This window comes from Sardina pilchardus, chromosome 24, assembly GCF_963854185.1.
Source record: "Sardina pilchardus chromosome 24, fSarPil1.1, whole genome shotgun sequence".
Lineage (NCBI taxonomy): Eukaryota > Metazoa > Chordata > Actinopteri > Clupeiformes > Clupeidae > Sardina > Sardina pilchardus.
The window spans coordinates 1,340,585-1,367,856 of NC_085017.1; the positions used below are offsets into that span (position 1 = coordinate 1,340,585).

At 42.4% G+C, this 27,272-nt stretch overlaps 2 protein-coding genes across 3 annotated transcripts; one reads left to right on the plus strand and one right to left on the minus strand.

Annotated features, from left to right (window-relative positions):
• Positions 1–17,672: 17,672 nt before the first annotated feature.
• On the plus strand, positions 17,673–21,672 carry LOC134072633 (uncharacterized). 2 transcript variants are annotated; one of them, XM_062529419.1, is made up of 3 exons: positions 17,673–18,024; positions 18,221–18,298; positions 21,097–21,672. In XM_062529419.1, the coding sequence occupies exons 1-3, from the start codon at positions 17,682–17,684 to the stop codon at positions 21,615–21,617; spliced, it is 942 nt and encodes a 313-aa protein (XP_062385403.1). In that variant the 5' UTR covers positions 17,673–17,681; the 3' UTR covers positions 21,618–21,672. The 2 variants fall into 2 exon arrangements, with proteins under 2 accessions (XP_062385403.1, XP_062385404.1); XM_062529420.1 differs by having other exon boundaries at positions 18,224–18,298.
• Positions 21,673–22,330: 658 nt separating this feature from the next.
• LOC134072635 (uncharacterized) lies at positions 22,331–24,137 on the minus strand. Its single transcript, XM_062529421.1, has 2 exons — positions 23,282–24,137; positions 22,331–23,000 (listed from the first exon to the last, which is right to left on the minus strand). Exons 1-2 carry the CDS (start codon positions 23,998–24,000, stop codon positions 22,553–22,555), a joined length of 1,167 nt encoding a protein of 388 aa, XP_062385405.1. The 5' UTR covers positions 24,001–24,137; the 3' UTR covers positions 22,331–22,552.
• Positions 24,138–27,272: the final 3,135 nt, after the last annotated feature.

A 27,272-nucleotide genomic window follows, 5' to 3' on the forward strand; every position in this document is an offset into this window, starting at 1 on the left:
TAATTTATCATCAATTAATTTTTGTGTTTCCATTGTTATTCTTCTCTTTATTTTCTGCTTGTTATCAAGCTGTATCATGTTCGCCTTTTTGCTTGTTTATCGCGTGCGCTTGCTTTGTTTAGTAACCCAGTGTTCCTTAGGATAAGCTCAGATAAGGAGGAGATATAGCACAGAAATGTTCCTGCAACTTTCCTGACAAGTTAATCCATATCTCTCTTTATGTGTTACAGTAATACACATACGCACACACACACACACACACACACACACACACACACACACACACATTAAGAGATATACTGACATCATATCTCCCTACTAGTCAGTGCACACACACAACACACACACACACACACACACACACACACACACACACACACACACTGATATCACAAATATCTTTTTTCCAGGTCAACACCTTGTTGCTTTCATGCTTTCTGTTAAATTGGTCTCATTGTGTCAAAACTCTAAACACAAGCCAAAAATGCCATACCTAGAGCTAAACAACTCACACTTATCTTTAAGTGCAACATAATCATGCACACATGCATCATACTGATATTTGTTTTCCCATTCACAGGACAGTGCATAAACAGCACTAGTGGAAACATTAATCTAGAGGAGCTCTGTTTCCCCGAATTGAAGTGTTTGAGATTAGAATTGCAGCACCAACCTTGCACCAGGATTATGGGCCCTTCAGGATCTTAGAACCGGTCTGGCAACGGACCTGTAATACATTCATTCTTTTGATCATAATGCCATTAATCTGCACCATTCTGTTCCTAAGTCATTTTTATCATGGGCTGCCATTGGTATCATTGATTATGCACTTGGAGTGCCATAATTGCCTGGGGCTTTGTCATTGCATTATTCAGGATCAGGGTGCAGGTTTGCTAGCCTGAGGACTGGGTTGGGCAGTGACTACTCTTTTGCTGCACTAAACTTTTGCTGTTTCTGGATATGTTGGTCCACACAGTAATTGAGCCTGGAACGAATCGAAGTCGACCTGCCAGTACTGGTCTAGAGGCCATTGGCATGGGCCATGTTTGTGTGTGGCTTCAGTTTTACGTGATCTCACAGACGAAAACACACAAATCTTTTCAGTTGTATTTTAGTAAGGGAATGATGAGTGTGTGTGTGTGTGTTTGTGTGTGTGTGTGTGTGTTTGTGTGTGTGTGTGTGTGTGTGTGTGTGTGTGTGTTTGTATATGTGTGTGTGTAAGTATGTGATTGTGTATTTGTGTGTGAGTATGAAGCTTGGCGGGAGACCAGCTAGCTAGCTGAAGAATGGTTATGTAAAGACATGGGCCTGGCTAGGCTTGTTCAGCAGCACTTGCAAACCCTGGTCCCCAGTGTGTTGACGTGTGTATGTGTGTGTGTCTGTGAATGTGTGTGTGTGTTTGTGGATGTGTCTGAGAATGTGTGTGTATGTTTGTGAACGTGTGTGTGTGTGCTTGTGAGTGAATTAACTTCTTTGTATGCGTGAGTGTTTTTGTGGATGCAAGTGTCAGTGAATCTGTGTGTGTCTGTGAATATCTGTGTGTGGGTGTGTGTGTATGTGTCAGTGTGAGTCTCCATTTCTCCAATCTGTTTCAGAGCTTCTCTTCAGGAAAGAGATGCCAGTGTCCCGTCCACATCGACCTCAAGGGCAACAAGACGCCTGCTGCATTCGCAGACAAGGTTCCAAATAAAATGCTTCTGTGCACATTATGTCATCATCAAAGTCATCACAGTATGAAATGCAACCGTAGAAACAACACTCTCAAATGCCAACCTAAAAACCTAAATGTCCCACATAAAATAAAATTCCGACTTTAAAATGTATTTTTGTGTCATTTTCTTTGTCGTTGCACCCATTGACTTCCCAGTCAGACCCGGGTCACCAGTACGGCATTCCTGGGATTGTTTTCTCCAGATCCTTCGGATGGCACCCCGCCCATTCCAGACTTCCTGTGTGTGAGTGCGGCCCGGACTGGACCAGACTCATATGGCTCCCAGAGAGAGGGATAGAGAGAGAGAGATACAGAGAGATAGAGAGAGAGGGACAGAAAGAGATAGAGAGAAAGACAGACTAAGACTCCAAAATATGTGTTGACAAGCACTAACTGCTGTACTTTGCCCATTATACATTTGTCATCCTATTTGCCTTTGAGAGCGACAGATGGAGAGAGATCGAGAGAGAGAAAAAAAGCGAAGGAGGAAGAAAGAAAGAGAAAGACAGACTAAGATTGGAAATGTGTGTTGACAGGGCAGGCACTAACAGCCTTGGCTGTCACACAGTACATTTGTTATTCAATTTGCCTGTGAGGCTGCGACAGACAGCGCAAAAGAGAGGGGGACAGAAAGAGAGAGAGAGACAGAGAGAGAGAGATAGAGAGCTGAGTCCAGGGGAGAACAGCAGGGCCTGGGGCCGAGAGGAGCCAGTGGATGCCGATGGAGGGCCTGGCTGTTTTCCTTCAGGTTGAGTTGCATTTCATTTCCCGCTCAGTTCAGTCTTCCAGCGTGTCACTTCCCTTACTTACTTTCATTCACTTTCTTTTTTTCTCTCTATCTCTGTCTCATCAATTTATTTCTCCACCATTCACTCTTTCCTCCTTTCTCTCTCCAGCTCTACCTCTATTGATATTGGAATATATATTTCTCTTTTTCACATTCTCCCGTTCTCATACACACACACACACACACACACACACACACACACACACACACAAAGACTCTCTCTCTCTCCACTCTGACTCCTGGGAAGGGCTATGTGACACATGCCTTGGCGGTCTGCACCCCCCCTCGCCCTCCCCTCCATGGGTGGTACTCCCGTCTCGGGGAACCGCTGACAGCCCCCTGGCGCCCAGCCCCCGGCCCTGGGCACGGCCAGCTCAGCTACCCGCGGCTGATGGCACTTTAATTGGGTCGCCTCAGTGTGATCAGACAAACACAGGGCTTGTGGTATAGTCATCAGAGAGAGCGCCCCCGCTGGCTTTGATGCTCATCCAACAAGGCCCTCTCTGACGCCAAGTGCTAACTCCTGCCAGTAGCGCTAATGATAGTGTCACCTTCAATAGACAGTTAGCATGCCTGCCGTGCGCCAAACGCCCATGGTTTTCATTGTGGCGTGCGATCCAGTGGTGGTGCTGCGCTGTGTGTCTTTGTGTGTGTGTGTGTGTGTGTGTGTGTGTATGTGTGTGATTTAACCTGATCATTTTGATCAAAAGACATATGGAATGAATGGAGACACATGGTGGGCCAAAACAGTTAGTGCTTGTCAACACATATTTTGGCACTTAAGACGTCTTTCTTTTTGTTTTTCATTTATCCTTCCCTCACTTTCTCTCTCTCTTTCTCACACACACAGACACAAGCAGACAGAAAGAGAGAGAGAGCGCTTCCAGATCTGTTGTGGAATTCAAAGATGTGAGATATGTGACATGATTTATTAGCTTTAGCCGGTGATGGATCCCAGAGGCGAGTGATATGGGAGAAATATGAAATATGCCTCTCAGCTGCTGCTTAGCCATTTCAGCCAATCCAGCCAGTACACGCTGACACAGTCCAGAGACAGAGCTGTGGATATAATGGTGACCAGTGCACAGGGCTTTTAATGACATTACATGTAAACAACAATTAAAATGAGAGGAAAGGCCAAATCCAGGCACTTCAATGTAGTGTGATGTCTACAGTATGTGTCCTTTATGTGTCATACACCAGGAACCTGCTGTGAACCAGAGTTTTCAGAGTCAGACCCTTTTTTAACTGTAACAGCATTGTTACTTTTAACCCTGTCCCGTATAATAAATGAAACTAGAAAATGTAATTCCATGGAAGGAATTACCATTGCATGTAAATGTAAAAAGGTTGCTGTGTAAAACATTGTATTTGTTAAAAAGAGAACACCAGACAAGACCAGAGACACTTATACTGTATAAAAGGACTTTGATATGACACAGTAGGCTGTAGATAAATAATTAGCCTTACAGTTCCACTGAAATTACTGAATTACTTCATTACTTAACTCATTGAGTGCCAACAACGTAATATTGCGTTTTTAGCTCCCATGCGTACAGTGCCAACAACGCAATATTGCGTTTTTCGCTTTTTTTTTTAAATTACGAAACTAGACACTCTAACTCACCTTATGTGTGATTTTTGGAAGTCTATCATGAAGAGAACTTAAGTAGATGACGATTAAAAACTCATTAAATCCTACAATCCGGAAATGTACGTCTGTCTTAAAGGAGAATTCCGGTGTGAAATTGAGCTTAACTGTACCGAAACATGTTAAGGTGTACTCACACGTGTTGTAAGACGCACTTTCGCTCACCCCCAGCATTCCGAACTCCTCCGTTTTCAGCCTAGCTTGCAGTAGACTTGAATCTATTAGATTAGGCATCACGTAGCCTATGCAGCTAAATCGCTATTTTGAAACCATTAGAAAGGTTCAAAGTAACTCCACACTGCATTGGTAGACTTCTGAGGGTCCTGACATTTAAAACGAGATACTGAGAACTTTGGAAATGCACAGGAAGTTTATTAAAAAAGACTGTTTACAAGCAGTGCCTTCATAGAATCTCTCCGCTGGGCGCCATCTTGGAATCAAGTCGCGATAAGCCGACTGACGAGCACGAACGAACAGGAAGGACAGGGGAACATATTGCTAAAGTAATTCCATAGGAAATATATAGTTATACTGTCTACATGAGCATGATGAGTAACAAAGCTCAAAATGTTTGCAATATGTCCCCCTGTCTTTCCTGTTCGTTTGTGCTCGTCAGTCGACTTATCGCGACTTCACCACAAGATGGCGCCGAGCGGAGAGATTCTATGAACGTACTGCTTGAATAAACAGTCTTTTTAAATAAACTTCCTGTGCACTTCCAAAGTTCTAAGTATCTCGTTTTAAATGTCAGGACCCTCAGAAGTCTACCAATGCAGTGTGGAGTTACTTTGAACCTTTTTAATGGTTTAAAAATAGCGATTTAGCTGCATAGGCTACGTGATGCCTAATCTAATAGATTCAAGCCTACTGCAAGCTAGGCTGAAAATGGAGGAGTTCGGAATGCTGGGGGTGAGCGAAAGTGCGTCTTACAACACGTGTGAGTACACCTTAACATGTTTCGGCACAGTTAAGCTCAATTTCACACCGGAATTCTCCTTTAAGTGGCTTATATCTCCGTTTCTAGAGGAACAACGGGGATTTTGATGAAAACTAGCCACTGTTTAGCTTGAGATTTCTCAGGAATGGAGACACGTAGAGATAAACGGTTTTCACCCACTGAGAGCACAGAGTCTTACCTTTCAAATGAGCCATGGTATATGTCCATAACTATAACATAGAATACGCTGTGGCTCTACAAAAATAGTCAAAAACGATTTAGCTTGCCGGCACTCTGGGACATAGCTTCCAAAAACAATGCGGCATTCAATGAGTTAAAAAGTGATTTATGAAAATGCATTACAATTGTGGACAGTAGGCTAGGCCCTATTTTGGAAAATAACTCTTCATTTATTTAGAATAAAAGACTGAAATGAAGTTGCCAACTTCAAACAAGTTGCAAGCGCTGACACTTTAGTAGGCTACTGAAGTTCACGACTGGTAGGACTGGTAGGATAGCTAAGCTTATAGGCTACATATCTACATTTTAATGCAGGTAAAAATTATACATAGGCTAAGAGCTTAGACCCCATTGGAATACGGAATACAATCAACGATGATGCTATGCAACAACAGGTAGGCCTAGGAAATTATATAACAAATGTAACGTTAGCTTATGGTAGGATATTTTCATAGATGGGATATTTTAATGTACACAAACATAGCCTATTACATATTGACCCATCCCACTCACGTGACCTTAGTAAGAGCGGCTGCCATTTTGGACATGTAGTGGACTGAAGTTTGAATGCAATGGACGAGAAAACGTAAATGAAAAACGAGTAAAATAAAAATGCAGAAAACACCTTCACTGTCCAGCGATGTAGGGCATTTACAGGGTGAGCAGAGGGATCGTCCCTGGAGCCGGTGGTCGCCATCTTATTGCAGCTAAGGTTTGTTTACGTTCACATTTAACGAACTGCATGTCGCACACTGAAACAAGTTAGTATCAACCAGTGGCATTTTCTCCCGGGAGCTAAGGCCCTATCTTGTCCGACAATCACTATTGCAAATACAGGACTGTTTTGTGCATTCTTTCTTTGTGTGGAGATGTGTGAGGGAGGGAGAGAGAGAGACAGTGCGTGTGTGTTGCAGTTACCAATGACCCTCGTCCAGTCTGTTATGTCTTTTACATGGTCTGTAGGTTAGAGTAGGGATAATCAACGACGCGCCGTGCGTTTATAGGAAAATAATGCACGTTCGAAGTGGTAATAAGGACCCGACGGCGCAGGCGGAGGGGACTTTACACTTCGATAAGTGAATAACAAACAACAAACAAAAAAATACGTATTCGTCACTTGGCTTCCTCGGAAATGTCCCTTACGCCTCGTCACTGGTATTAACATAGCATTAACAAGTTGACCATGTTCGATTCCACTTATGCATGTGAGAAATCCTAGTCTACTATTCAGTTTAGAGGAGAGCTTAATTTAGTCAAATTGTGTTCGCTCTCGAAAGCTTTGCCCGCGGACATGCGATTGATCTTGCAAACGCAAACACGCATGCCAGAAATCTCTATCACATATTTAAAAATATAAAGACAAACTTGCGCTCACGAAGCAGACGATTAAAGCCTCAATGCTTGCATAAAACGTCACCTCACTGAATATGAGCCAAGGCCATCAGCAAGTCCATGCAGCACTAGAATGGGCCTGATGTTGAGTTTCGTAAATTACATGTCAAAGATATGTGTTGATAACTTTATTGTTACTTTGAGGCTACCAAAGGACGCTGTTGTTCTATTCCTTTCGATTATCCTTTTAATTGTTTCCGCGTGTTAGCCGTGGTAGACTACTGGTAGTTCATGTCCAAAATGGCACTTACTTTTGCATGACGTCACGTGGGATGGGTCAATAGCTAAAACGACTGCTAGCTTGCTAACAACAAACATGAGAATGATAGCAATGTAGTTTGTAACCCACTTGAGAAACGACTGAGAAGAAGGCTTAAACCTAAATGGTGCAACTCCCATGTCTAGGTTGGACTTCACTTGGGACGCTCAAGACTGGCGTGGCTAGACCCGGAGCCCTGTTGGTGCAACCGACCCCAATGTTAAACGCAGTGTTGGGGAGTAACGCATTACATGTAATTGAGTTACGTAATTTAATTACAAAATAAATGTAACAGTAATATATTACAGTTACTGTAGAACAATTTGTAATTCAATTACAGGTACTTTTGACATTTTTCAAAATTACAATTTGAATTACATCTCAATATTGTCAGCAAAACCTTGTATGTAACTATTGTATGTAAAAATAACTGTTTCCCTCCACAGCCATAATTTGATACGGGACCTTCTAATTCATGTATTGAATGCCCTTGCTGCCTTGTGCGCTTGTACAGAACTGCTCGGCAGCCTGTAGACCAAGGCCGAAATCTTCGCATGGATTTGGGGACTATATATATCATTAAAAAATCTGAAAAGTAATCAAAAAGTAATCAAAAGTAATTAGTTACGTTACTCAGAAAAAGTAATTCAAATAGTTACACTACTATTACATTTTAAACCGGGTAACTTGTAACTGTAACACATTACATTTCTAAAGTAACCTTCCCAACACTATAGTGCTTACGTTAACGTTAGGTAAGGTTATTTGTCATTAACGATTGATAACGTCACCTGGAGCTAACAGGTTACGACAAGCAAATCAAGATAGGAGTAGGCTACTGCAGGAGACAAGACGATAACGTTCTGTGGCATGGTTTCAACGTTAGATTGCTTCTTCTAGTGTTACAGCCAGAAAAGTTTAAAGCGGAGCGGAGGATATGAAGGTCAGGATCTTGTTACAGGTGTAGGCTACAGCTTAATGAGCACTAGGCTACGTATCAATACATATTTGCCGCCAAAGCGTCTCAACATTAAATCGATGGGATTTTTGAACTCTTTTATCGTAAACAGAGGTGGAAAAGTCCAGCTTCAGAAAGTAAAAGTCCTACCACATATCTGTGCCCACCACTCAGTCAAACAAGCTGATTCTATTTAGCACAACTCTTCAGCCAGGTAGAGCAGCTAATTGATGAGATCACCTGTTAAGTGCACAGGTAGAACCAATACATGATTGGACTTTTACTTTCTGAAGCTGGAGTTTTCCACCTCTGATCGTAAATATCTCAAAAAGTATAAAGTTCACACATTTGAAAAATACATTCCTCAAATCTCCGTTACAAGACCTTGTAGGAGTGTTAGAATGATGTCAAACTGTTAAGTGGTTTTAGATCCTTTGATCGTTAATTTTGGTCGGAAGCAGAATAATTATAACGATAATAAGAAGAACAGGGATAACAGTACATTGCATTTACATGCAATGTAATGAAGAGGTGAATGGTGATGTTTCTATTCAATTCAATTCAATTAAATTCAATTCAATTTTATTTATAGAGCGCCAAAACATTACACATGTCTCATGGCGCTTTACACAGTGTTAAACCTTCAAAGAGAGCCCATGAGCAACAGGGGCAAGGAAAAACTCCCTAGAATTTGAGATACATATAGGAAGAAACCTCAGACAGATCCACGACTCAAGGGCCCAACCCATCTGTCTAGGGTCAGTTACAGTAGAGTAAAGTCATTTGTAGTATTAGAAGGTTCAAACAGTCCAGTATAGGGAATAAATAGTCCACCAGTAATCCATTAGTAATTTTGGAGGGTAATGGGTCACTGGGATGCGTGGGCCGGGGATCCTGGCAGGGAACCAAAGCAGGTAATGGTAGGGCAGTCATAGGGATGATGATGGCAATGGCACTCAGGGGGATGGGACTTCAGATGTGATGAGGGCTAGGCACAAAGATGGCTGATGACTGGTAATGGTTCACCTCACAGGTGAGGTATAGGGGAAAGGGAAGAGAAATAAAGTGTGTTAGTATTACTATAAGTCATGATGGTGGGTATTAATAAGTATATCAATGGGGATATAAATGATTATACTATAGAGGGAAAAGGCAGCGGTGGAGAGGGAGTTGAATGACAGGACAGAGAGAGAGGGAGGAGGTAGAGTTGAGAGACAGAGGGAGAGGGGAGAGAGTTGTACGGCATGACATAATGAGAAGTCCATGACAGTGCTATGCTATAGCAGCATAACTAAGGCATGGTGGAGGGTAGTCAGCACCAGCACAGGTGTGGTCAGTAGCCACCATGGGAGGCATGACTGGAGCACCAGTCACACAAGCCCACGGCAGAGGTGGTCCGTTCCAATGAGATCCTGAAGTGGTTGCAGTTCCACACTGCACCATACCTAACTATAGGAAGCACTAAAGCTCTATGGGAAATGGGAATGATATATGATATGATACAAGACCTACAGTAAGTATTAAATTAGATGTACCGCAAAGCGATATACAATATGACCGCCGCTCAGTCCTGCACATTCTCTCCGCAAATATTAATCACGCTTTTGTTTCCATCGCCTACTCCATCCCTTACTGCAACTTATGCAATGTATGTAAATGAGTGTGTGCATGTGTGCGCTTGCTTTTGTGTAGGAGTGCTTCTCTGTCTATGAGTGTGTGTCTGCTTGTGTGTGTGTTTTATGTGTCTCTGTGTATGTTCACTGTGTTCTCTGCCGTCACTGTCACTCCAATATCAGATAACACACACACACACACACACACACACATACGCATGTGTGTGTGTGTGTGTGTGTGCACTGTGCATCTGTGTGTGTGTGTGTGTGTGTGTGTGTGTGTGTATGTGTGCATGCGTGTGGGCTTCAGGTGGGGGCAGCGCGGGGGTGGAGTGACCCCCAGGGACGAAACATTTTTTTCCCGCAGAAGTCTACTGGGGCTACATACCCACCAAGTTTCATGTGCCCCAGTGTTACGGTGTCCCGGGAATAGTTGACCAAAAATTCAGAATCGATGACGGGGAAAAAAAAACAAAAAAACTTTGACAACAACCATATGACCGCTTCGCTAGCTACGCTAATGTCATTGTAACAGACAACAAAAAACAGCCATCAATATAAATAAGGGGACAAATCAGATCCTTACCAAGATTTTGATGCACGGTGACTTTAAGAGTGTAAGCCAACCAGATTCCCTCTGTTTAAGTTTTTTTTTAATTATTTCGTCTCCCCCTCTGGTGTCTAAGTAGGCCACTTAAATTTTCAGATACTTTTATGGTTAAATAAGTAGTGTGTTGGCTTCCATATACTGTTTGACCATAGGATAATTTACATTTCCAGTACAGATGGCATAGCGATGTTCAACCACTGTATCCTGAAGCTTCCATTTCGTGGGGCCTACTTACAGGCAGCCACGTATGCATTCCAGTGGAGATATAATGTGGATCGTATGACAGGAGATGAAGCTGGTGATAGAACGCCTTTCACAGCTAATCATTAGTGTTTTCGTCTGACAGTCTAGCCCAGTACATACATGCTATCTTCTGACACTCGTTTGGAAAATAAGTTAAGTGTGTAAAGTTGCTAAAACTGGATGTGTGAATAACACTACATACATGTTATCTTTTGACACTCGTTTGGAAAATAGTGTGTTAAGTTGGATGTAAAACCGGATGTGTGAATAACAATATGAAATGCTGAGTCCAAAGACATGACCTTTGAAGCCTATCTCATTTTAATCACAGTTCAAGTCAACTCTTGAATGATTGGTTCAATATCCACAAATACATCTTCTGACACGTTAGCAAAAAAGTTCAATGTATAATTACTAAAATTGAATATGTGAACTTTCAAAAAACACAAAGACATGTTCTGTCATATACTGTATAAGAGATCAAATGATTTGTGTGGAGCTACATGTATTTTCTTGTCACCTTCAGGCCTATTTCTCAACTAAAATGATATGATCATTTTATATGAAACAAAGCTACTTTGCCAAGAAATATGACATTAAGCTGATGAGGCTGTCAAGAGAACCGATCTAGCATAGTTCAGAAATACATTCAATGTCTATTAATTTTGAGTGATTTAAGAAAGATGAAGTCAGGTATCATGTGATGAGATTTTTGTATCACGTTTCCCCTCTGGCAGGTTTCCTCATATTTTTGATGCTGTCTTTTAGGAACACAATCACATACTTCCACACTTTCAAATGGTGGACCTACTATTAAGATACTCTTTTGCATGTTTTCTAAAATACCTAGAGGTGCTCAGGGGAAGTAATCTCCAGAATAATGCATCATACTCTGCCCCCTCTTCCAGACCACCTAGAAGCAATGTTTTGACAGATGAGATGATATGGTGTGTTTGGTGGTGATACTATCCAGAGTTCCATCCTTTGTATGAGTGTGTGTGTGTGTGTGTGTGTGTGTGTGTGTGTGTGTGTGTGTGTGTGTGTGTGTGTGTGTGTGTGTGTGTGTGTGTGTGTGTCTAGATCTCCGATGTGAATTCCTGATCCACGGATTCATATCTAGATACAGTGTCTGCCTCACTAATCTGATTTGTCACGGCTCTGACATGTATGTCATTGTTCTGTTTTTCTATTTATCCAGGATGGTATCGGATAAGGTAGTAATCTTACACAGACACACAGACACACAAACACACAGACACACAGACACACAGACACACAGACACACAGACACACCGACACACCGACACACACACACACACACACAGACACAGACACAGACACAGACACAGACACAGACACAGACACACACACACACACACACACACACACACACACACACACACACACACACACACACACAATCTAATGAGAAATGACAAGGGTGGTGGGGAGAGACTCTCCATAGCATTGCCTTGATTATTACGCCAGATGAGAGTGTAGTTCCATGTCAAATCAGCCTAGAAAAACGCTAGGTTTCATTTTCAGTTGGTCGTATTGCACTTTCTAACTTGAGAGGAGTCACGTTTTAAATGGGAAAATTACCAGGGCCCGTATTCACAAAGCATTTTATCTTACCACTAAGAGTACTCCTAAATCGCGCTAGAAGATTTTAGTTAGGAGTTTTCCCTTAAAAGTTATTCACAAAGCCTTTCAGACCTACTTTTAGTAAGGAGAAACGCCCAGTCCTAAACTAAAAGTGAGTCTTCGTTGCTATGGTTGACGTCATTACTCATGCACAAGCTTGATGAAAGTGACCACCTTGATTGGCTGGTGATTATAACGCGGGAATGATGGCAAACCTCCCCTACGATGACGAGTTGAGTGACAGGTGTTAGGTTAGCTGGTGAGAATGCGTGCGCTATGTCGGGCTGTGAAGGATGGAAGATGATGAATAAATAGGCATAGCCTTAATGAATAAAGAGTAAAGCAAGCCTAGGCTTAATGAAACACTATGGACTGGAGCAGTATATTTGCAACATGATTTAAATTAATCTGTATGAAAACACGTAGCCTATATTTGCAAAGAGGAGAAGCGATTTAATTTAATTAGGCACAATGAGACGTTACATTTAGTTTACATGCAATGGTGGTTTTGGTTGTCGGTGGCATTATGGCATTTGCATCCTTAGTTGCAATGCACATTTATTCCCTTGCATGACAGCGAGCTCCTGCACTGCACGGTCATTTCAAAACATTGCGACGTGAAATGCCACTAAAAGCGCGTTGTGAATAGGTCTTAGTGAGTTAGAAGTCCTCTCGAGTTCTTTTACGCTGTCCTAGACTTAGGAGCTACTTTTGGGCTTAAAATGCTTTGTGAATAACTTTTAGTGAAAAAAATTAGGAGTCATAAAGTTAGGAGTGACACGCCCATTATTTTTAGGAGTTCCTCCTAAATTCGCCAGTTAGGAGCTACTTTTAGCCCTAAAATTCTTTGTGGATACGGGCCCAGAAATCTTAGTCACTTTTAAACATGAAGCTAGCAGGCGAGAAGCTAATGGTCTAATCCGATTCAATGATCTATGCTAGGCTGAAGCTAAAAGTTGTACTGTATCACCAGACTCACAGAATGGCTGGATGAACGGGAACAAGGTAAATATCGATTGTTTTGCTTGAGGGGAGGTGGAAAATGAGCGTATTTAAAAAAAATATGAATATCCCTTTAAGGAAATGACTCATAGAGGTGGGCTTGTTAGTGGTCCCACCTTTTTAAAAACCTCTCTGTAGTTCTCATTCTGGGCCAAGCCTGAATTCCAACATTTCTCCCCCGCATAATACACCTAACAGCTGAGTCCATTCATGGAAAGAAAAGAGGAAGAAATAACAAGAAATCATCGCCTTCTGTCCTCTCATCTTCCAGGTTCCATCTACCTCAACAGTGTGATATTTCTCTCCCCTGTCTCTGTGGGAAGGCTGCTGCTCTGTTGCTCCAGAGCCTGCTAGCTATAGCCATAACTTCTGGGCGCTGTATCCCTTTGGATGGAGGAGGGCCATAGCTGTTTGCTTTGACAGTGAGGTGGTGACAGTGGACACATCAGTCATGTTGATCAATGCTCTGGTCAGTAGCTTCACCTCCTGTAGTCTCACCTTCTATTTATTCTCCACCCTCTCAGCCAGACAACGACTAAATACCCGATAGATCTGTGTCTGGTTTCGGTCTGTATACCCTACCCTGTATCTGGTCCTGGTTTGGTTCTGAAACTAGACCTGGGGCCTCATGTATAAAACGTTCTTACGCACGGATTTGATCTAAGACTGTGCGTAGCTCAAATCCTTGCCAACGCTCAGATTTATAAAAACAGTCTTTGACGTGGAAAAGTGCTTATCTCCACGTCAGGTTCCAACCTGACGTACGACCATTTCCTTGTGGTAATGCCGAGGTACTGCAAGTAATCTGAGGTACAAACGCGATGAATTCTCAAAATTCCAAGAAGACCAACGTCTTCATGTATTTCTCTACCATTATGCATGATCAATATCAGCAGAAGTTGTAAGTAGTGAGTGGAATTTAAGGTTGGAAAAGGAAAGTGAAAAAACATGGGCCTATAATATTGCAGTGGAGGCTAAAAGTAAGTAAACACAGTTTATTCACCCCTGAAATGTCAGAAATAGAGTTTATCCACCTCTCCAAAGACGTATTCACCTATTGCAACTTTTAACATTCAAAAAGCACACTGTATTATCTGCATTCACAATATGAACACTCATCAACACTAGGAACAATTGAATCCACTGTTTTGTTTTTTTTTTTTAGAAAAACACAGGATAATATCCTCCACCATAATCAATCATGTTCTGAATGCCTTATGAAACCGATAGCGCATTACCGTGATCACAGAATTCATGGTTTATCCACTTCTTATTTTACCACTACACCTGTGCTTATATCTTATCTATTTCATAGCATCTAAAAAAGCAGGCAGGCCTAGAGTCATTTATATATTTATCCCATCAATATTGACCATAACGTGTCCATTTACGCTTGTTTAGAAGAGGGAAATATGACTTGCGTTCATTATGTTCCCAGCTCCGCAACAGAAAGATAGTATTTTAATGTAGGTTATAAATGGACAGGTATTTTGCATCATCTATACATCGCAAAGGGACATAATTTATCCTCTGAAAAGCAGAGTCTCGCATCTTCAGAATTGTGGCCGAGTTGCAAGGAGTTGCATAGCACGTGTCTGTTTGCTCTATGTCTGATGGCAGTGCCCAAGACCAGAGGGCAATACGCGGATAATGACAATTTGGATAGTGCAGGCTAAAATATAAAGATATATAAATGTAGGCCTAAAGGTCACTGGACATTCTGGAAAGTAAACAATCGCTTACATCGATAATAGCTTGAATCCCGATGCGCAGAATGAATGAAGAACTACTTATTGGCCTACTACACTTTGCTGTATAGTAAAAACATAGCCTACTGTATCCTAAAATGAACGTTCAACCTATGACATACAGTATCTCGCTTATAATTTAGTCCGCTGTAGGCTACATTGGCAGTATCTAACCCTGGGTCATATTGGAAACGTACTGTACAATATAACGTAGGCCTAAATATTATGATGTAGGTATTTCCTTCATAAGGTAGCCTACTATTTTCTGTTACCAAAGCAAACCTACTACATTTGCCACACATTGCCTACTACATTACTGCAAGCAGAAGGAATAAAAGCAAGCAGAGTACATGGATGCATATCTCTTTCCAGAAAGCGCTGCTTGGAAAACTTTAATTAGTTATTCGAACTAAAAGTGCATACACATAGGTTAACATCAGATGGCATATAGGCTAGGCCTTTAGAGTTTTCAATATATGTATTTTAGGTATAGCTCAGCCATTGATTGCATTAAAGCCTATGTTAATGATATTGATGAGGGGGCGTTTACAAGGCGGAGACCTACTGTAAAACCACCCGGCTGCGCACAAGTTCACGTTCATTTGCGATTTATAATGGCCACATCTGTAAGAGTGGCGTACACACGTTTTATTGTGCGTACGTTCGTTTTCTCTGAATCACACGTACGATCATTTCAGACATAATCTAAGATCAAACACTTTTATAAATGAGGCCCCTGCTCTGTATCTGGCATAGATTTGGTCTGAATCTGATCTGGTATAGATTATACAGTACATAGGCTGGGTGTACCCTGCCTGACCTGCCGGCAAATTTGGATTTTGCACGGCAGCTCAGGCTGGAAACCTGCACATCTATTTCACCTGCTTCCTGTCCACAACCTTTGGGTCCAATCACAAACTAGCTTATCCAAAAGACGCACCCGGATCGTTGGTCTGATTGGTTGAAGGACTATCCAAGCGTATGGAGTCATTTGAACTATGCCCATTGATCACGCCTCTTGTGCAGTAGAAATAAAGGGCACACTCCCTAGACTAATGTTCAATCTTGAAAGATTGAGCTTAGTATGGTGATAACCAGACTAGATTATACAGGCCTGTTGCACTCCAGAACTATTCCACTGAAAATTGCCCATGGTGTAGGAGGTTATCTGACATGAGTAGGGACCAAATCCTTTATAATGCATATAAGCAGATAAAAGTAGACTAACATCTCACCTCAAGCTGGTGTATGGTGAGCATTGTGGCCTAATGCCTGCTGTGCATTACCCTGGTGGGTGCTACACACTGGTGGTGGTTAGTGAAGTGCCCCCTTCACTGTAAAGTGTCGAGAACTTTAGGTCTGTTATTGGATTTAAAACTGGGATCAGTAGAGCATCTTATGATATCCTATTCTTTCCTTTCCTATCATCAGTAACACTGTGAACTTTTTTACTGTGGCCTGTTATCCATATATGATGAGGTGGCTTTCTGGTTCATCTACTCATTTATAGATTGAATTACAGGGATGCTGGTTAAAGGTATGTCGGTCTGGAAGAGAGATACCTCTATAATTATATATATAGAGGAAGGGAAACGTGTAGTGTGAGGTTGGGGGGATGGAGATCACACAGACGCAGGATCTTTGGCACCCACCTGATAAAAAACTGAACAGTGAGAATCCGTCCCCCCCCCCCCCCCCCCCCTCCTCTCTCCTTCCTCGTGTGTCTGAACTGTCTGGAACCTATAGAACCTGTTCCCATGACGGCCTTCGGTTTTGAGCTTTGGCTGAGGCGTCCTCTCGAGCAGCCTCCAAAGTCAAACAGCAGAGGCTGGTCAGAAGCCACAAAAAGAGGCCTGTTGGAGCCGGTCGGCACTCGGTCACTTTTACAGGCCCAACGAAACCCTGCAGTGCCCGACAACAACAACCGAAAAAGAAATAATTAAAAAAAAAGATTTTGTAGGGGGAAAATTCCTTTTGCGGCTTTTTGCCGTGATTTCACATCGTCTGCATGGGAACATGTCGTCAGCTTCCATCTTTACATTTTCACACGCCGACATAAAACGGGAAATTATTGGTGTTAAACCATAGGCTCGGTATACTACATGTGACGTGGTGCAGATATTTGGAAGGGGAAGAAAATGTATCTGTTGGCTGCATACTTTACAGTGAGGTTGTGGAGAGCTAGACGGTAGCTGACAAGTTCACCATATGGAGATGGATGAAGAAATATGGGGTTTTCGAAAACTTACAGTCACATACAGACAAGCCAGGACAGCCTGCTAATCCTTATGCTTTATGGAAAAACTCATCTGTGACTTGGGCATGTATTTGTGTGCAGACTCTAGTTCACAGAGGATTGGAGAAGTGGGAGATGGGACAACATAATCAATTACAGAGAGACATCTGACCAAGTCATGTGCTCACTAAGAGCTAGGTGAAGCTGAACACAGTGTACAGCTTTTGTGTGTGTGAGAGAGTGTGAGTGTGTGTGTGTGTGTGTGTGTGCAGGTTTGTTTGTGTATGTTTATGTTAGCCGTAAAAAGGAGAAGTCTGACACAAGCTGCGTTTCCATTACCCATTAAATTGCGCAAATTAAGAGTTGCGAAAAGAAATGTGCTTAATGGAAACACGCACATTTCGAAAAAACTCACATGTTTCGATAAAAACTTTTTGCGCTCGGGTGAGGTGGTATTTCGAGCGTATCGAAATTTGTATATTTCGCAAAACTGCAATGGAAACACTTTTTTCGCATCTGACGAGTCACGTGATCCAACAACCGGATGTTAGGAGGAACGAAACCAACGAAGAAGACTGCCGACAGGAAGTGGAGGATGGCGCGGTATGTATGGGTACCTGGGTACACGAAGAGACCGAACCAAGTGCAGGATGGCGCGGTATGTGTGGGTACACGAGGAAACAAACCATTTTTTAGAACTTATTCGCGATAGGGGAATTACCAATATATTAGACTCGAAGCAGCAAAGAAATGCTAGCATTTATAAAGACCTCGAAGCGGCAATGAATGTAGCGGGCTTCCGCAAGCCCTGGCAAATTCTTCGGTCAAAATGGAAAACGCTAAAACAAAAATACCTCGCGGAGAGAAGGAAACTTTCCAAAAGCGGCGCTGGTGGGAAGGACCGAATTTGTTTTAAATACTTCTCAATAATGGAAGAAATCCTTGGTCAAAGACCAATCGTCACATCCATGTCCAAAGTTGTCAACAGCATTGGTAAGACAATAAACGATATAGCAGGGCTAAATGCGATCTTACAGTAGCCTAGGCCTAAACAGACTAATTACGTCTTGTAATCTTAGTGACTGGCAGCATTTCTTTTACTAATGATATTAATTTTGTAGGTTACATAGGATATGGGTTGTCTGTGTAGCCTATTGCAACCAGTAAATTAATATTTGATTCACATAAGGAGATGAGGAGGAGGAGGAGGATGTTGATCCAGATGATAGGCCTACCCCACGTGCTAAGGATGCATCCATTGATTCGTGTAAGTACATTGGTTTTTATGTTGGATTTTATATATTTTGGTTTTAATTTTAAGTGGGTTATTTAAGTATAGGTGTTGTATTTTGTGCTTATTGTGTCTCTGTGTGTGTATGAGTATTGCATACTTTTTTACTCATTGCACTGCATGTACATTTATTTTTGTAACAATTTATGGATTGATTCTTAAAGGGATAATCCGGAGTGAAATGCTCTTTAGATCAATTTTTCGGACTATTGGGAGTACATACGTTGAGTTGACACCAAAATCATGTCATTCGGATGTATTTTGAGAAAGTTCGAGCTCACCGTTTTTAGCCAAAACTCGTTAGCCTGGAAGTGACGCGAGCATGGGCCCTATCATGCCAACCGGGCAATGAGCTTTCGCCACTGGCGCAACCTTTAATTACTATTCTCTGCCAGCGCATCCTTCATTTTTCCAGCGCAAATGTACGTTCTCTAAATGGGAGATGATATTGCGCCCTAACGGGCGTGTCAGTGAAGAGAAGAGGTGTGGTCCGGCGCAAAGCTCGCCAGTCGCTAATATATGGATGAAGAAAGTAAGTGCGCCACTGACCAGGAAAAACCTAGTCGGAAATCACTCGCGCATAGCTGAAAGGCTATTATATGAGCGCATGAGGCTTGGGGATATGGAAGAGTGCACAGTGCGCACTTCTTTCATCAGCAGGAGCGCGCAGCCCGAATATAATTAAATAATATTTGTCCGTTTCTCGGTTTTAGGTTCGTGTATTGGTCAGCATAAAGTAGCATACATAGCATAACAACATCCACATGCAATAATACAACAATAACGTCTAACAGTGACCTGCTCATTTAGACAACATTACACAGCCCTATGGCTAAGTTACCTTCAGTTAGTTTTGTTCTAGCATACCTTTAACGTCTGGCATTAAACAGCTGTAGTGTTCTGGCAACTGTCTACCTTGTTATTGCTCATCTGGAATAACTTCTCTAGCTGCCTCCATCCTCCATCCTTTCTGTTTTGTTTGTTTAAAGAACTTGCGATATCCATGATGAGTAGGCTATTGAGTTAGTGAATTAGCTTCACATTGTGTGCTGATAGCAGAGTAAAAGAAAACAACACGCAGCCTAGTTGCGCGCCTGCGTGCGTAATCTCTCCTGTTCAGACGAAATGTGTGCGCGTGGATATAGCTCTATAGCGCATTAAGTTAATTTTGATAACGTGTTGACTGACTTTTTCTTAAAATAGAAGATTGTAAATAGCCTGATGGCAGGCAGCTAATGGGATGCTGTGCATATTGGGTGGGTACGGCATGGCATGCCAATTTGGTGTGAATACACACACACACACACACACAAGGGAAATGTAATAATGATAATGATCAATAGTGAGAACTAGCTTCTGACTACTGCTGCGGCTGCTGCATTCTGAAATGATCTATTTAAGTCATAAGCCCCGAGAGACCGTAAGCAAGTGCCTAAAACCCCCCTTAGCTGTTCTAAAATCAGTGTAGCCTAAACTATGGACTAGAGTGACTTATTGCTTTTCTAAAACGGTAACTATACGTCGATGTATTCATAGATAATCATTCTTCCGCCAATAAATATTTCTTCCATAGGAATGGTTGCCATGCAACATCGACACGCAGCCACTTTAACTTTTGTGCAAGTTGTGGTAGTGCATTAACGAAATGCGGTCAAGGTGTATGTTTGTGTTGGATTTTATAACAGCATCGAACGCGATTCAGCCAATCATCATCAAGGACCGACTATCCGTGTTAGAAAATAATATTCACACATCATGTACATTATTTTCACAATTTCCCAGCATAAAAGTTGGGAAGGCTTAGGAAGCCTTCCCAAGCCTCCATTACGCGCCGCCCATGCCTCACGCACGAGCAAGTCGGTCTCTTCTGGAGTAGACGCCCAGGTAACTCCGCCATGATAATACCAACAGACCATTGAACAATGCGCCAGGCTTTTAAAGGGAATGAGAGTGTGAAATCTAATTGGTTTATAGCATGCTACGCCCAAAAGACACCCACGACTAATTAACTGAATTAAGACAACCCCTTTTCACTTTGCGCTGAGCGCAATGTTCACTTTTCAAGCTGTCATTATAGCCTTTTGCGCTAGGACCGCCCCCAAAGAAACTAGCGCGAGTGACTTGCGACAATGCCCAGTTGATCCTGATAATAGAGCCCCATGTCTTTCGCCGCTACAAAACGCTATTTTTATACCTCTTCTACTGTTCCAAACAACACTACACTTACGTGGTAGTGAGTAGAGGGTCCCTAAAGCCAAACCGAAGTATCCCCACGTCTTTATGTGGTCGGATAGAGAGTCCAGAATGAATTTAATCGAGTCCGTACCTTTCCGGAAATGTTAATAAAGTGTTGTTAAATCGTTGTCGACTGCAGCTGCGACATTTCCGGAAAGGTACTGACTCGATTAAATTTATTCTGGACTCTCTATCCGACCACATAAAGACGTGGGGATACTTCGGTTTGGCTTTAGGGACCCTCTACTCACTACCACGTAAGTGTAGTGTTGTTTGGAACAGTAGAAGAGGTATAAAAATAGCGTTTTGTAGCGGCGAAAGACATGCTCGCGTCACTTCCAGGCTAACGAGTTTTGGCTAAAAACAGTGAGCTCGAACTTTCTCAAAATACATCCGAATGCCATGATTTTGGTGTCAACTCAACGTATGTACTCCCAATAGTCCGAAAAATTGATCTAAAGTGCATTTCACTCCGGATTATCCCTTTAAGTTATTAACAGCATATGTTGCCCTTTTCCTTCTTCCTTTTTTAATCACAGCTTCTTTTGATGATGAGCCAACCATAGATGCTGAGACAAACATGGATGCTGAAGCCCCTGTGACCCCAAACATTGTGGTGGAAGAAGAGAGACCTGCACTTACAGCTCAACACAGGTGGAGGACCTCAAGAAGCCGAAGACCATCTCTGCAGAGTGTAGTTAGGGAGCAGGCCAGAGAAGATAATGCCGTCCTTAACACAATCAGCCAGGTTATGAGTCGTGCTATTCAGTGTTTTGAAAGGGCAACAGAAGCAGCTGAGCGCCACGCTACTGCTCTTGAGGCTTTGGCTGGAATTCAGCAACCCAATACCTCACACACACATCACCAGCCTCCTTATTCCCTACAGCATCCAACCACAAACCACCCACAACCTCCATTCACTTCATACAGTCAGCCCCAACACTATCACCACACTCGACCACTGCACCCTCCATACCATCGTCAACAAGCTGGGTATGAGTCTGAGCCTTGGTCAGCTGTCTCTTCTCCAAGCACCTCATCCACCTACCATATGTTGTAGGCTCTAAGTCTAACGAGGTTCACAGTCCATGTTACAGGGCACAGGTACAAAGTTAAGGGTGGTTTTGTCGGTTCAATACCATCTATAGTGTTATTTTAAGTTATCAAACACAATGTTTGAAAGCTAGATCTTTCTATCAAGATTTTGTGAAGGTGAAGTAACCTCAAATTGCACAAAGCAGTTGTGCAATTAGTTATAGTTGTGCAATTAGTAATGTTAGTTATGTCAGAAGGAAGGTCACTCATAAATCTGGCTGATAAATAATGGATAGCAGGTTCCACTGTGTTTCAGTTGATATTTTAGTCAGGCAAAAGCAGGAAGTTTATGTTTGTATCCTATTTATTTTGCCAGAGGGGTGTGTGTGGGGAGAGTAGTGTTGTGAGTGCCTAAATTTGTTAAACATGCATTCACCGTAGCCTATATTGTGGTAGTGTTCTGTTTTACTCCAACCTTGATCAGTATATGGGTGGTTGATATTTTCAACCAACCATATACACATTTTACCATAGGGCTAATAGGTGAATATCTCCCATTTGTTGTGTGCGTGCATTTATCTGTGTTTTACCATAACTTAGGTGTGTGTATCTGTTCTGTGTGTACGTCTGTATGGCTGTATGCAAGTTTTGCACACACTTATCTCGACAAAGTGCCTTGTGATGGCAGAAAAGTGGAGAAACTGAAGCTGCCGCTCCCTTTTGAAAGGCTTATTGTTTATTTAAAGATTATTTATTTTTGTTATTAAACATAACATTTTGTTACATTTCATTTTGTTTTAAGAATAATTAATAAAGTGATTGGAAATAACCACGTTTTTGTGAACTTGTGAATTTAAAAACTGGTCTGGTCCGGGTCTGGTGTGGAACAGGTCTGGTCCTGGTCTGAAAGTAACCACTTTTTTGTGAACTTGAAAATGTTGTGGTAGGCAGCTGGCTAACCTAATGTGGCCTAAACAGATGATTGACCAGAGCCTGCCTGATTTCAACAGCTGCACCATCAGCTGGGTCATCTCTGTGTTGGTCCTGAGGCTGCTGAAGTGGAGGTGCTAGAAGTGGTGCTGTAGGGGGCAGCTGCTGTCTTCTTTCTTCACACATATTGTGAAGAATGCAACATGTGGCCACTACTGTAGGCATGAAATCATGGTGTATGTCAGACATCTTGCCCAGGATGCGCCATCTAGCTTTCAGATGTCCAAATGTGTGCTCTACTCTGACGCGGATGGCACTAAGACGCTCATTGAACAAGGTGTGTTCTTCCGTCAGGTTATTTCCCGAGTATCCCTTCATGAGCCAGGGTAGGAGAGGGTAGGCAGGGTCACCAGCAATCAGTAGAGGCACTTGGACTCCCTCTATTTCCATGCTGGCCTGAGGGTGTTTTTCTGGATGTCTGTAAATAGTAAACATAAAATATGTGCCATGCTTCTCTCAAATTGATAATCAGTTATCTAAATAGAATCGAAATAGAGACTCAATAATAAAATAGGTTTACAAAGGCAAAACTAGGGCTTGGCCAGGTACAAATCAGGTATGAAACTAAAAGTATACTGTACACCCATAACAAGCCAGGCTATGGGTGAATGATGTTCAGAAGCTCACAACCATAGCACCAGAGGTGATTTGTAAAATGTTTGTAATAGTGTTGAAAAGGGTAGTTGACATATAACCTACCTGAAGAGGTTGGATGTTGCGAACACAGCAGCATCATGTGCACTGCCAGGTGAACCGACACAGATGTCCCTAATGATGAGCCTGTCATCCACCACAGCCTGCAGCACGATTGAGGTCCAGCCTTTTCTATTCACATAATCCCTATACCCATCCCTGGGGGCACGAATGGGTATGTGAGACCCATCTATTGACCCATAACACTGCGGGAGCCCATGCGCTTCAAAATTGCGTTGTGCTATTTGTTGTGCCTCGATCTCGTTGGGCAGGTGGATGTACTTCCTCAGCAGTTTTTGGCAAATAGCCTCACAAACTCCATACACACACCTGTGGACGGTTGTTTTGCTGACTCCAAACGTCTCCGCCACCACCCTATATTCTGCGCAGGTAGACAGCTTATATACGGCAATTGCGACACGCTTATCTGCGGGCACCGGCATCCTGGGGCTATGCGCAGCTGGCTCCACAAGAGGCCTCACGGCATCACAGAGTTCATTAAAGGTGGCTCGTGACATTCTGAAATGTTGAATCCACAGCTCCTCTGTGAAGTCGTCGACAACACGTTCCCAAAAATGCCGAATACGCAACCGCTCCCACGTATAAGGGGCTTGTCGCTGCAATGCCTCCAGCAGTCGCCTCCTCCGTTGATGGCTGATAATTAGCGTTAGTGCCGTGGTGGCAATTTGAATGTATCTAATGTAAATCTGAATGATATCCGCCATGTCTCCTATGACTTACAGCACGCGAGAATACACGAGATTTTAATTGTGTTTATTATTTAATGGAAACACCGCAATTGCGAAAATTGTGATTTTCGATATTCAGACAATATCGACAAAGTTTTTGCGCATATTGGTAATGGAAACGCAGCTACAGAGTGTAATAGAGAGCCCTGTTGCCCGAAGTCACTGAGAACTGTCGGTTGGAAAAAAGTGGAGAGAAAAAGTGCTACCTTTAATTTTGACAGTGTTGTCCAAAGTGACTTACATACATTTTACCTGGAGCAACTTGGGGTTAAGAGCCTTGCTCAAGGGCCCACCCACAACAGTCAGGCTACTGCAAGCTAGCCCAGCTCCTTAAAGGAACACTTCACTGTTTTTTTTCATATTAAACTATGTTATTACCTTGACTAAGATGAGTTGATACATACCTCTCACGTTTCAATGTGTGCACTCACTGGCTCTGGCGCGAAGCGCTACTTTGATAGCACTTAGCTAGCCCAGTTCATTCATTAGGATCCAAACAGAGATGAAGTTAGAAGCGACCAAACATCTCCATATTTTCCCTATTAAAATACAGTAACACGAGTAGTCACACGACCAAGTATGGTGAGATCAAATAAAACGTGGTGCATTTCTAAGCGGGTAAGAGGGATGTTGTGTGGCGGAGTAATATCATCACTCTTGCACTTTCAGTTTCACTTTGGAGTGAGGATATTACTGCGCCGAGTCTAAGTGCTCCAAGTGTTATTCCATCACACAATATAGTTATCCCTTTAAGCACCAATCAGTTTGAACAGTCGGCGACTACATTTCCAAAATCGGGGGAGTTGTACTAGAATCGCGGCACGCTCCCGTCATCTAAATCGTTTAGTGTAAAGTGCCAATCTTAGCGGTTTTAAGTCCGTCGGAGTCAGTCTTTTTCTAGTTTTGCCGTTACGACAATATCAAACATGTTTGATATTATCGGAAGTCTTTTCAGTCGTGGCTCATGCAAATAGTGACGTGAACATTAAAAACCAATAGTGACCTCGCTCGAACACCAAACAGGAAGGGGCAAAATAGGCGACAGCTGTAGCCTATATGATTATTTGTTATTTCATTTCTTATAATTTAAGTCGGCTATTCTACGTGACAGAACAACTCTATATCTGTTAGTGATGTCACACATCAAACAATGCTGCAGAAACGCGAAAAAAATACTTTGATATGAGTAGTTTATCGTATATGAGTTCGTGTTGATATGTAGTGCACAATGGAAATAATTTGAAGGAATCTTGTAGCAGTCTTGTAAACAGTGACCCACAGTCTTTGCAAAATCCTAATCTGAGACTGGCCTGTGACTAGACTGTGACTAGAAACTGGATGAATTGTCTTTAGATGTGAGAGGGTCTGAGACTGTAGTCTTTCAAAAATCTTTTCCAAATCTTTGCAAAGTCTGTCAATGTAAGGTAGGCTTAAATAAAACAGAGAGCTAGCTCACTACCCCCTCCCCTCCCTTCTGTGCAATTAAAATATCTTCTAAATGCATCTCATCGTTGATTGGCTGGAACACTTTGTTATGTGTTTATGGTCCAGGTTGGACCAGGTTGTTTTTGCTGCCGTTTTTGGAACCTACGCTGTCTACAGAGACCGTGCTTTTTTCACAGTGTATTCAGGGCACAGGCAGCAAGCGGTTGATGGGGAGATGTTTGCTGTATGCGATAAAAAATGTTTTAACTTAGAAATTGTGTAACATCACGTAGAGCGCCTTTAAATTCCTTTCAATTACAAATAAAAGTAATATGAAATTCCAGTATGTCTGGCTGTGGATGTGCAGGAGCTTGAATAGATGAAGTCCACTTCGTTATATCAGGTCCTATAATCTGAAATGTATATATAACTTATATAAGTAGTGACCGTTTAGTGTGTATGTGTGTGTAAGTGTATCCGTACACTTACAAGCTATTGTGTAAATGTTAGTCTAATTTTACCAATTACCAATTATCCTTTACCATGCATGAAATTCTAAAAAAGTGAAATCTCTAAACAGCAATGTACATTATTTCCAGTACAAATCTTATATAATTAGTCTCCAGAATCTCTAGCCTTGTCATATTTGCTTGTGGTCTGGCACATTTACGATTCCAACGGGGCTGCTAAGCTGAGCGTGTCCCAAGATGCCAGATGTTTTTCAGTAAACACAGATTCCATACATAACCCTCTGCGCTTTAGCAAGATAAAAATGCCCGGCGTTACATGCCTCACAGACTTTGGGCTGACGGGGTAGAGTTGGTACGCTACACTGCGGTCAGCCAATCGGATGGACCAAGGTCCAAGGAGATGCTCTCAGCTGCACTGGGTTGGCTCCTTGCGTGGAGAAGGCGGATGGATGCACAGAGGGCCTGAGGTGGACATGCTGCTCCCTGGACCATACTGATTCCTGGCAAGGGTCTTGGTTCCTGACCCTTTAACACTCTCTCTCTCTCTCGCCTATTGCTCACTGGCGCTCGATCCGCGCCGGGCAGGGTCGGCTGTTTTTGTCTCACCCGGACGGATGCACAGATGTGCAGACAGATGTCGGGGCGCTGCCAGCTGGAGGTATGATGTCTGAGAACGGAGGATGAGGAGTAGGAAGAGGAGGGGAGGATGAGGAAGGATAATGAGACACTTGCGCCATATGGCTGCAGTTGTGCTTTTTATTTTCATGATCATTTAGAGAATCTAAAGATCTACTCTCAGCTGCAGACTAATATTCATACATGTCTGACTATATACAGTACATAGTTCGAGTTTTTAGAAGGATTTCGCTCCCCCCCAGCCCCATTTACAGTAAGACCTTAACCCTTTGAAAGATAAAAGAAATGGTTGGGAGTGTGGGGTTCAAATTATTTGTGTACTTGTACTCTTGTACATTGTCTACAGTAGGTTCTGTGTACACCCAGGAGAAAACATTCACCCCACCAATTCTCAGTGCACAATCTAGACTTCTTTATTTGAAAAGAAAAGTTGATCAGGTTTGCTTTTTTTATTAGAAAAACCGCTGGCAGCAAAAAGCAGTTGTGGGAATCTTCTGCCGCCATAACAACGTATGCTAATCAAGATAGCAAACATGCTAGTTTTTCAAGACTAGTCTGCAGTAAAGTCACTCACAAACCAGAAAATATGGGACACTTTGTGTCAACTTCAAAAAGATGCTCTGAGCTGCAGAAAAAGATGCTGGCAACAGTTTTTTTCTCTTTTCTTTTTTAAAATCTGAGGACTTTTTTTGAAAACACGATCTACTCCATAGATTT